At 44.7% G+C, this 12,236-nt stretch overlaps 1 protein-coding gene across 1 annotated transcript in view; it reads left to right on the top strand.

Annotated features, from left to right (window-relative positions):
• Nucleotides 1–12,236, top strand: part of UBAC2 (UBA domain containing 2) — an 873,507-nt gene that overhangs the window by 80,189 nt on the left and 781,082 nt on the right. The window contains exons 3-4 of the mRNA XM_086934381.1: nucleotides 4,333–4,452; nucleotides 8,955–9,061. Of these exons, the coding sequence (XP_086790507.1) occupies nucleotides 4,333–4,452; nucleotides 8,955–9,061 (227 nt within the window). The remainder of the gene's footprint in view (nucleotides 1–4,332; nucleotides 4,453–8,954; nucleotides 9,062–12,236) is intronic.

Genomic DNA, 12,236 nt, shown 5'->3' with positions numbered 1-12,236 from the left:
TATTTGGTGCAAGTACCGATGAAGAGATGCAGCGTATGAAGGCGGAATCAGATACTCTTAAGGCCATGGGGCTTGAACAGAAGAAAGAATTCCGGAAAAGGTTTCGCTCCTACAATAAGGGTTCTTCCAAGCAGAGGGTTCAAACCCCTCAGTGGCAGAAGAGTCAAACCAGGGGCAGCAGAAGTCTCAATACAGAGGCAGGCGTAACTCCAGAGGCGGTGGAAATCAGCGCCAGGGCAACAATTCCAACTAAGTGCAATCCAAGCCATGAGTTCTTCCTTCCCCCAGTGCCGTTGAACACTCCAGTGGGGGGAAGCATCGCGCATCATATGGAAGAGTGGCATGCCTTTACAAAAGATCGCTGGGTGTTAGCTATACTTCAGAATGCATACTGTCTTTGTTTCCAGCATCTGCCTCCACCCGTTCCTCCAATGCCAACATCAAGTCATCAGCTGAACCTACTGAAAAAAGAGGTGGCTATCCTCCTCAAAAAGTCAGCCATCAAGAGGCTGCCAATTTCTCAAAGGGAGAAAGGAGTATATTCACAATACTTTCTGGTCAGAAAAACGGGCCAAAAAAGCAGAAAACAGACCCATTCTGGACTTGAGAACACTTAACCTGTATATCAAGAAATAAAGGTTTCGCATGTTGACGCTTCATCAAATATATCCACATCTCAGGCAGGAGGATTGGATGTGTTCGCTGGACCTACAAGATGCATATTTTCATGTCCCGATAACTCACACTCACATAAGATTCCTTCGGTTCCGGGTGGGGAACTCCCACTACCAGTTCAAAGTTCTCCCGTTTGGGTTGAGATCAACCCCCGAGTGTTCACGAAGTGTGTTGCAGTGGTAGCGGCCGCTCTACGCCGCAGGGGTTACTTCGTGTACCCGTACCTGGATGACTGGCTGTTGAAAGGTCCTTCCCCAGACAGTGTAAGGAACCAATTTCCGAGCTGCATCGATCTCTGCCACCAGTTGGGTCTGCATGTGAATTTCAACAAGTCAATCTCACAGCCAACGCAGAAGATACATTTCCTAGGAGCGCTGCTAGACTCTGAGGTAGGAAAAGTGTTTCCTTCGGAGGAGAGACAGTGTTCCATTGCTCAGGAGTGTCAACTGGTGCTTCGAAACAAAGATCTGAGGGTGCGAAGGATTGCCTCCCTGCTAGGGTCGATGGCATCCTGCATTTTCCTGGTCCCGAATGCCAGGCTACGAATCCGTCCTCTTCAGCAGGATCTGGAGGACAAGTGGGACCAGCAATCAGCTCGCTGTGACGACAAGATTACACTGTCAGATGCAGCGCGAGCATCCATTCCTTGGTGGATGAAAAGGCAAAATATGCAGGTCGGAATTCTGTTCCATCAACCTCCTCCTGCCCAGACGTTGAGCACAGATGCCTCTCTACAAGGCTGGGGAGCACACATGGGTCATCTCCAGATGCAAGGTCTGTGGTCTCCCAAAGAGCGTACTTACCACATCAACATGTTGGAGTTGAGGGCAGTCCACCTAGCCCTCAAAGCGTTCCTACCCTCGATTCAGGCGTCATCAGTGTTAGTACAAACGGACAACACCCCCACAATGTACTACTTGAACAAGCAGGGAGGAACACGCTCACGGACTCTTTCACTGGAGGCTCAACACCTTTGGCATTGGCTCCTGGCTCGCAATCTGTCAGTCACAGCAGTGTACCTCCCAGGAGAACAGAATGTGAGAGTGGACGGGCTAAGCCGGCATTTCGAAGACAGAGAGGACTGGATTCTCAACGACGAGGTAGTCGAAGACATCTTCCAGTCATGGGGCCGTCCCACCATAGATCTCTTTGCAGACGACAAAAACACCAAATGCCGAGACTTCGCCTCAAGATTCTACCGACCAGGATCGAAAGGGAATGCCCTTTTGATAGACCGGTCAGGGGAATTTGTGTACGCCTTTCCGCCCCTTTCGCTGATCCCGAAGGTTGTGAGCAAGCTGACGCACTCGTGCACAACGATCTTTCCCATTGCCCTTGACTGACCGAGGCAATGGTGGTACACGGGCCTTCTTCCTCTGTCCGTGAGTCTTCACAGGCAGCTGCCATGCAGGCTGGACCTGTTGTCCAAGATGAACGGGAGGATTCATCATCCCAACCTTCCGTCAATGAACTTGGCAGCATGGCTCCTGAGGTCATACAATACGGCCACCTAGGACTGCCGCAGGACTGCATGTCCATCTTGAAGGAGGCGAGACGTCCTTTCACAAGACATTCTTATGCATGCAAGTGGAAGCGTTTCTATATGTGGTGTATACAGAGAAATTGTCACCCAATCAAGGGTCAGGAAGAAGTCATTCTCCCTTACCTATCATATCTGGCTAAAGCAGGGTTGAAATTTAATTCCATTAAGGTGCATTTGGCTGCTATAACGGCTTATAGGCGATCACCTTCCCAACCTTCTTTTTTCCAGTTGCAAGCTGTGAAAGACTTTCTGCAGGGTTTGAAAAAGGTTTATCCTCCGGTGCTACCTCCGTCACCCCCCTGGGAATTGAACCTGGTGCTATCAAAATTGATGGGTCCACCTTTTGAACCCATTCATAAAGCAACCTTGCAGCAAATTTCTTGGAATGCTGCTTTTTTGGTAGCAATCACGTCAGCTTGCAGGGTGAACGAAATTCAGGCTCTCTGTTCCAAAGAGCCTTACACAGTGTTCCATCTGAATAGGGTAGTATTGAGAACACATCCTTCTTTTCTACCTAAGGTGGTGTCACATTTCCATGTAAATCAGACCATCTCTCTACCCACCTTTTTACCCAATCCCTCCACATCAGCTGAGAGGGCATTGCATTCTTTGGACCTGAAAAGAGTTCTAAAATTCTATCTTGATAAGTCCAAATCTATACTTAAGTCTGATCAGTTATTTGTCAACTATGGATCGATAAGACCAGGTTATGCAACCTCGAAACATTCTATCTCAAGGTGGATAGTTTCTTGTATTAAGCTGGCTCATCAGTTGGCGCAGAAGACCCTAGGGTTTTCCCCAAGGCACATTCCGCCAGAGGTGAAGCGGCTACTACAGCTTTTCTTAATAATGTGCCTATGTCTGAGATTTGTAAGGCGGCGACTTGGAGGTCCGTCCATACATTTACCGGACATTACTGTCTAGATTCGGACACTAGAGCAGATACCCAAGTAGGCCAGACCTCTTTGCGGAAACTGAGTTCGGCTGTTACAATTTTTTGGGTTGGGTCATGTTTTCTTCTCATTTACCTGCAGGTGGTTGGTTGGGCTTGATCAATGTATTTATAGTTTATTGTTGAGCCCTGTCTTCAGGGTTATGCAAAGAACAACTGACCTAACTGTCACCCTTGAGGCATGATGGGAAGCCAGGGGTCATGGCTGCCTAAAAGGCACGGTGCCAATTTTATTTGTTGAAAATGGTTTCATTTTCTATGCTATTGCTTTACAATGCAGCCTATGGGCTAACAGTGTCTATTTATGAGCAATTTTCAGGATTTATGAGTGTTTTGCTCATTAAAATACAGAGTTCAAGGGCTATTTGACCTAATGTGTTTATTTTCTTGCTTATTCAGTGCATGTATGAGTAATTGCATTGTTTAGCTTCAGTTTGGGGCTGCATTGGTGTGAGAAAAAATTATATATGTGCATACATATATGCGGAGCTAGATATATGTGATTTTCATATATATTTGTATATTATTTCCGGGGTCCCCGCACGTGGGCTGGAATATTCAGTGCTTATGACTATTGATGAGGATACCCCTGGAAGAGAACTAGGATTACAGGTAAGTAACTTATCCTTTTCCAACTCCAACTGAATGGTGCAGTCATCACATGGTATGCTGTCAAGTTTCATGATTTTTCTCTCACTAACCCACAAAGTTTGACCTAGGGACTTTACCTCAGTTATAAAAACACTTCTTTAAACTTACAAGGTTCTCCCTTTCTGTCTTCTTCCCTTAATCCAGCACTTATTTGAAAGTCCCACTCTCTTTGCCAGTGCTGTTAATCAATACATCCCAGTTTCTCCATATAAAGTTGGGCCTGCCCGCATTTTGGGTATGCATTTGTGCTTGGCAAGTGGTATATCTTTCACGGATGCTCTGTCCTCTCAAACTTTCTCCCTGCCTCCTATTGTACATAGTAGAGGTCCATGTTTAGTTGCTTGGATGTATAGTGTGTGTTCTTAAAGCATTTCATATGCTCTATTCTCATGCATACACCACATTACACGTTATCCATTTCGAAACAATGATTTTAGCAATATACATTATATTTTGCTAGGAAATCTGCATTGGTGTAAATCTAACATGTTGTGTGTGGTTTTCCTTTCAGGTTTGGAGAATTTTATTGGGGCGAACAATTTGTTTAGACCTTAAAGATACATTCTGCAGTGGCCTTCTGGTATATAACTTCAGGATATTTGAAAGACGGTATGGTAGCAGAAAATTTTCAGTAAGTTTTATTCAGTACCTTCTAAAATTACTAATGAAATGCATCATTTGTTTCTCTCTTGATACTGGGCTTAACTCATGCCCATAGTTTAAATACAATCCACTCCTCTTTCTCAGTCATACAAAGAGGCGTATTGTTTGTAGCTATATTATATGCTTTTAGCCTTGTAATGTAGAAAAAGCATTATACAAATGCTACAATACAATGTGTTGCAAAATTAGAGTCTTGTTATTTTAAAATTATTTGTAAAGCGCCCTTACACCAATCGGTTTCTTCTGCATGAAAGCTTTTTTCCCTACTGTCCTGGAAATCTGTGCAGCACCAAACTTTGTAAGGAGGTTTGTAAACAAGTAGCTTGATTCATGTGGGTAATGGTAAACAGTTCCTTTTAAGAGGCAATGATCTCGGTGGTTTTGAAAACAGCATGGAACATGTCTCTCATGAAAAAATCAGGTCTTGTCTTGACTTGCCGGATTTAAAAAAATGTCACTCCCATCTCAAATGCTCCTTGTTGCTAAATGTATAGAAAAAGCAAGTACAGCACAGCTTCAGGACCACATTAATCAAAAGTGTGTTTTGTGTGGTAAACAATTGGGCCTTTGCCTCCAGAGAGGCAGAGAGTAGGTGCTGGATGATGTTGATATCACCATACTGCATGTAGTAACTTCTGGGCTAGGAATTTGATAAGTCTGTCATATTGCACTGTGATGTGCCACAGGGATCTTTTTTATGTCTTGCCTGAGACTGTGCATGCGCTTGTGACAAACAGTTGTTGCTTTAAAAAAAAGCTCTAAAAAGGGGCTTTTAGTCCACCCATTATTTACCATTGGTGTGCTTCATTGTGACTCTCCTTTCCTTGCTTCTTCTTGTTCAGTGCATTAGTTCCTCTTTCTTCTTCTTGTGTGTTTGTTTATTGATGGAGCATGGACCAAGTACTGTTTATTTGTTTTATTAGTGTACTTCCCCTGCTCATATGGAGATACTTTTTTCTTTCTTGTTGCTTGCCCATCTGCCATCTCCTATAGTTTCATGTTGTTGCCCCCTTCATCGCGCTGTTGCAACCGTCCCACTCTGCGCAGATGCTTTAATGTTTGTGTGTTAGCTTTACCTTGTAGAAAGCATGCTTCAGCTTTGCTGTAGAAAAAAGCATGCCTTTGTTTGGTTTTCAGCTTTTGACCAGTGGCCAGCTCTAGTATTTGCAGTGTCAACATGCTTTGTTTTGTAGTGGCCAATCCTTGGGACCATAGGCCTGTTTTGCTTGTGGATATTTATCCTCTGCGGTCTGTTTGTTGACCAATAAGTGTTTTTAAGAGTTGTCCAGATAAAAACAACCATTAGCTGTATGGTCTTGATGAGGGATGAAAGTGCCTGTGAAGGTTCTGTTCCAAGCAGCAGCCTGTGGCCTTCCCCTCTTCCCCTATAAAAGTAGGGGAATGGTCACGTTAACACTCAGCAGTGAAACACTTGCGGCCTTGCCATATGCACAAACTGCTGAGCTTCTCCATGCCTGAGCTGCTGTGCCCATGCTGGCATGGTTCACATGATGGCGAGCAGGGCCCCTCTCCATAAATCATACGATGACTTATTCGGCTGCTGGACCAGGAAGCGTCCACATTCGCTAGAGGGCAGTGCTTTCAATCCTACAGAGCCTCCATTTTAACCTCTTGGCTGCTAGGCGTTTTCCCCCTCCTGTGCTGGGAATTACCATTTTGCTGTTTTCATGACGAGCTCAGCTCGTCATCAGCACATGACACCCGTGGGTGATGACGAGCTGAGCTCGTCATCAGCATCGAAAGGGTTAAAGGCATAGTGCCTTTCCTGTGGGAGGAGAGCTCACAGCAGCTGTTTATTTCTTGGCCATGCGTGGCTCACCTGCTTACATCATGACTTGGTCCAAACTGAGGTAGCATGGTGTGCGAAACAACGGTAGACTAGGGTACGGCCTATAATAATTGCCAGTGGTTTAGACTAAACAAAGCAATTCATCCATCACTTCAGTGTGATGTCCTAAGTGGGATGGATATGCCCAGACATGGGTTCCGTACACACTGTACCACTGGGACCAAGCCATACGTGGCTGATGAGCCCTCATGAAGGCAAAATTAGTCCTGGGTTGCTGGTGTTCTGTTCCACGAGAACTTGGGCTCGCGGTTTGGTCTGGACTGTTTCCATTTGAGCAGAGTCAAGAATGATTTGCATATGGCCGAGTCCAAACTGAAATGGCATGGTGTGCCAAATATTAATAGACTGGGATGCAGCCTAACTCATTGTCTCCTCCTCTCCTATTGTGTTGAATATTCTCAACCTTTACAAACCTGATATACTCAAGAACTTTGATAATTATTCATTTAACTGTATATCAAGGAGCATTTTGTATCCGCAGTTTCTAAAGCATCTTTCTTTAAATGATCTGATAAACTACCCAACATACTGTTTTGTACATATTTAAGCAATGAATTGTGTTACAATGTATGAATGTAATTTGAAACGTCTTTGTTTTTAGGTGGTTGGACAGAGTTTGCATCTTTTCATTAGTATATATATATACAACATATATATATATTGCCAACATTTGTGGAAACCAACCGGTTTTCTGTAAACAATGTGCTAGGTATTTTCTTGATTGCTTTTCTAAACTGATAGTATCGCTTGGGCTAAAATGTGCTAAAGTTTTCGATTTCCTAAATGTGATATTAAGTCTTGAGACAATTGAAGTACCTTCTAATGTTTCCAAAAAATGCAATAATCTGATTGCTCTCAGTACTGTAATGTGTGTTAAATCTGATCTTCACAGTATTTTTTACTCTGTTTTGAACGAGAACTTGGCATGTGATCTGGGAGGTTTTGAACACCACTGTTTCAGGTATGCTCACCAGGTTCAGTGCAAGGATTTCTACTGCTGTAGTTGAAGCTGCATTTTGATGCCCCCTTGTTTTATTTTATTTTATTCATTTAATTTGATGAGTTTTATATAGCGCTAGCTAGACCCGGAGGTATCAGAGCGCTTTACATGAGGTTCCACAATGTTACAAAAATACATCAGTTACAAGTTACATCAGTTACTAGTAAAACATTTAAAGAGCATAGAGGACGAGATACATGGAGCGTAGACGGGTAAGGGGGTAGGGTAAAGGGGCAGGAGGGTCCTGTCAATAGGGCCACATTTGTAAGATACAATCAATTGCCACGGTGCTGGTTTGCTCAAAAACTAACAGTAAGACACCAGAACGCGGTCTTGTCTGCAGAGCATGAAATGGAATGACAAACGAACAGGATCCGAAGTCAGCCAGTGGGAATTTATTTAAATAATCCTATAGCACCCAGAGCCATTCTCATAGAAGTAGCTTGAGGACAACACATATAGCATGTTTCAGAAATCTTATGTATATTAATAACCCAGCCCTGTGCTTACTGGCAGGGTTCTACCTGAAAGCAGCCAGTGTCAATTACAGGATGCTTGAACCAGTTTCTTACTGGCATACTATAACCAGCAATGGCAAAGCCAATAAATCCTGCCTTTGGGACCTATTAGCTTCGCCAATGCTTTTTTGGGTATTCTGTACAGCATCAGCAAGATGCTGTGCTGCATGGCCAAAAGTGAAAAAGACAGTGGCTGTGGGGGCAGGGAAGGAACAGGTGGGAAAATCAATAGGGAGCTGGCAGGGGATGTATAAAGTAGCACATGAGGGAGAGCAACACAGGGGACGGAGGAGACGCACACTGGCTACGAAACAACACTGAGCACAGGGAAGAGAGTTTTGAAGGGAAGAAGTGCACAAGAGCGAGCTTGATACAGGAGGAAGTCCACAAGATGGAGCCTGAATGCAGGTATTTGGGAGGGGTGAAAAGCGCTCAAGGGAGAGTGCTGGAAAACACGTGCACTCGCATGGACTGCTTAAGATAAAAAAAAAGAAAAAAATAGTTTCCTAAAAGTGAGCAGTAAAAGGACAGAAGCCAACCAATCCGAGAGATGGTAAACAGACTAGGCTAAGGGGAGGGAGAAACACAAGGTGAACACGCTGAGACAAGGAAAGACGTGTAATAAGAAGTAAACAAGTGGTAAACAGTGGGTGGGCTCTATGCCCCTGTAATTTCATGGTAAGCCTACAGTAGATATTTTTCAACCACACAGCTTGCGCTGTTTCGTGGGGTCAACCTAAAGATGGTGGTCCCAGATTAAGGATGGTGAGAGGGATAAAAGATGAATGAGGTCAGTACAAGACAGTTTTAACATGCATGCAATGACTGCTGCTATCTTCGGTGGTATACTGATGAACCTGTACTAGAGCTGGTATTTGTCCTTTTTATTGTATGGTTCCAAGAATTGTATTAAAAAGTGACTTTATCACGTTCTCTTTAATTTGACCTGTGCAGCAAGTACTTTTTTGAAATCAGGCATGTGTACAATAGATACTATGGAAAACAATGCTATAACATTTTGATAAGCCTTTTTTGAACTTTAAATGTTGCCTAATAGCTTATATGTTTCATTTTTTTAATAGTCTTTCCTACTGGCAACCTGGATACTCTCAGCTCTATTTGAGTTTATACTTGTCGAAGCTATTCACCTTACATTTGGTATCACCGTTAACCGATTGCCTTCGGGATTGTAAGTACTCCTCTGTTTTTTAATTTGACTGAGACCCTCAAACAACAGTGTACTTGTGCTGTAGTATTAAATATCAGAATTCATCATATGCACCATGTAAGTGCTTTTAATTTTTTCCAGCATTAACTTGGATGTATGAATCCAATAAAAAAAAAGTGTTTTCATTGTTCTCATGTCTCTGGTGTTTACTGCCCCTAGAGTAAAGCTCCGTACCATGTAGCTTACAATATTAGAAAGTAAAACTTTAAGAATTAGAAAGATAATCTGGTATCATTTTTAATCTTTAATTGATTTTCATTGACAAAACATATAAATCAAACAACATTTGTTAAGCGCAACACTGTCACCCCTAGGGGTATCTGGGCGCTGTGTCTCTGTAGAAAAGCCAGGTCTTGAGTCTCTTTTCTTAAGTCTGCTAGCAAGGGGACTGTATGGAGCTGGAGGGGAAGGTCATTCCAGGTCTTGGCAGCGATGTAGGAGAAGGAGCGGCCACCACTGCGGCTGCAACAGATGCAGGTGGTGAGAGCGAGTGAAGAGGAGCGCAGCTGTATAGAAGGCTGGTGAAGGTTCAGTCAAGGGTTGAGGTAGGCTGGCCCCAAGTCATGGAGGGCTTTGTAGGCTTACGTGAAGATCTTGAACTGGCATCTCTTCTGGATGGGGAGCCAGTCAGTGGAGGTCTCTCAGGTAGTGGGGAGATGTGGGTTTGTTTGGATAGGTCCAGCATGAGTCTGGCTGCAGCCTTTGTTATGGTCTGGAGCTGGGTGGAGATGGCAGCGTAGAGGGCGTTGACATAGTTGAGGTGGCTGGTAACGAGGGCCTGAGTGATGGTCTTTCTGTTGCTGGTAGGAATCAATCTGAAGATTCTGCGGAGCATGCAAAGTGTGTGGAAGCAGGAGAAGGTTAGTGCGTTGATTTGTCATTTCTTGTTCAGCTGGCTATCGAGGATTATGCTGAGGTTGCGTGCAGTGTCGGCCAGTGTGCGTCTGAGTTCTGCAGGCCACCAGCTGTGGTCACATGCAGATGTGTTCTTCCTGAAGACGAGTACTTCCGTTTTGGCGGAGTTGAGCTGGAGGCAGTTGTCTCTCATCCATTTTCCTTCGTTGGTCATGGCGTTGCAGAAGATGCTTGTGAAGTTTTAGGGGTCCTCTGTGAGCGAGAGGATCAGTTGAGTGCCGCCTGCATAGAAGATTATGTTGAGTTTGTAGAATCTGACGATATCTGCAAGGGGAGGTCATGTAGATGTTGAACAGGGTGGGGCTGAGGGATGATCCTTGTATTACACCTCATATGATGCCTTTGGGTGCGTCCTGTAAAGAAGGTGGCAATTCCACTTGAGGGAATCTTGCTGTATGCCTATGTTGTAGAGTCGGTTGATGAAGGTGTTGTGGGAAACAGCATTGAACGCAGCAGAGAGGTCGAGAAGGATCAGGGCCACAGTTTTCTGATGTTGTCAATGTGATGGTGGCAATCAGAGCTGTCTCAGTGCTGTGGTTGGCTCGGAATCCTGATTGTGAGGCATCCAGTAGGTGGTTTTGCTCCAGGAATTCGGTGAGCTGCTGTATGATGGCTTTCTCCAGAACTCAGGCTGGGTAGGGAAGCAGGGAGATCAGACAGTAATTTTTGTTAGATCGCTGGGGTCGGCAGAGGCTTTCTTTAGAAGGGGTCTGAAGTCTTTGTGTTTCTATTTGAGGTGTTGAGGATGCCGGTGAGTTGCAAGCTGATTCGATTTGTTGCAAGGTTGTAGAGGCATTGGGGGCAGGGGGCACTGGGCACCCGGGAGTGGATGGAAGACATAATGACTGAGGTGGTCAGGGTGGAGGGCAGAGACCAGGTGGTAATGGTTTGGCTGGTGTTTGCTGGTTGGTTGAGGTCATTGGGGTTAAGAACGCCAGTTTGGAGGTTGAAATTGTTGTAGATGTTGGTGATCTTGCTGTGGAAGTAGAGTGAAAGGGTGAGGTAGAGTTCTTGGGAGGGGTGAATGGTGTTTTCTATGGCTGTCGGGTTGAAGAATGTGACTATTTTGAAGAGTTCCTTTGTGTGTTTGGGTGCGGAGTCGAGCGGATGAGGATGGCTACTTTCTTGGCTCCTTCGATGTGCCGGTAATAATTGTTGAGGGCTGTTTTGTGCGCTGCTCTGTCGGCAGATTCTTAGTGACGCACCAGCGTTTCTCCATTTGGTGGCAATTGCTCTTGGTGGTCCTGAGTTCTCGGGGTGTACCAACTGGCATGTTTGTAGGTCTTGTTGGATTTTTATATGTTTTAGTGGGGCGACTCTGTCAGTAATCCTGGAGATGAAGTTCTGGGCAGCCGGTTGAGGTCTGTTGAGGCCTCGTTTTGAGAGGTGGTGAGGGCCTGTGACCACTGAGTTTCAGTGACCTTATTTATTTATTTTATTTTTAAAGTTTTATATAGCGCGAACAAGATCTTTGCAGATATCAGAGCGCTTTACAGAAACAGTAGGTAGGATAGACAAGACTCTTAAATCAATATGAGATTCCGTAGACAGTGAGTTGCAAAAATAGGGTATCAATCATACAAGAGTATACAGAGTAATAACAATCAAGAAACAATAATATGGAAGCCGTACAGTGTCGACGCGGATAAGATTATAGCACCCCAGAGGGTGAGTAAACACAATGTTGAAGGCAGAGCATTAGTCAGTAGTGGGTGTGTTGCAGGTTATTGAGGCCGATAATGTGGGAGCCAAATGCTGTCATTGTTCCAGTATCAATAGTGTTTAGGTGTATTTAGCCATAAGGATGGCTTTCACCTCTTTCTTGAAGAGTATAGTGGACGGGATAAGCCTGGTTTCTGGCGGGAGTGCATTCCAGATCCTAGGTGCCATTCCAGAGAAGGAGCGTTTGTATGTTTTTTCCTTCCGGAATCTCCGTGGTTTCAGGAGGAGAGTGTTTGTGCTTCTGTTGGATCTTGAGCCTCCTGATATGGTCAGCTTGTGAGAGAGGTAGATGGGTGCCTTGTGGTGTACGGCCGAGTGTGTCATACAGGCAATTTTCAACTGAATTCTGGCTTCAATAGGCAGCCAGTTCAGGGCTTTTAAGTCAGGGGATATATGCGAGTGTTTTCTTGAGCCAGTGATGAGTCTCGCGGCCGCGTTAAGGGAGGCTCTTAGGGGGGCCGTTGTTGTCAGGGGGAGCCCGCTGAGAGCCACAATTCCG

Source organism: Lissotriton vulgaris, chromosome 8 (genome assembly GCF_964263255.1).
Source record: "Lissotriton vulgaris chromosome 8, aLisVul1.2, whole genome shotgun sequence".
In the NCBI taxonomy this organism is placed as follows: domain Eukaryota; kingdom Metazoa; phylum Chordata; class Amphibia; order Caudata; family Salamandridae; genus Lissotriton; species Lissotriton vulgaris.
The sequence above is the reverse complement of the archived record's forward strand: the minus strand, read 5'-3'. Positions and strand labels throughout refer to the sequence as shown.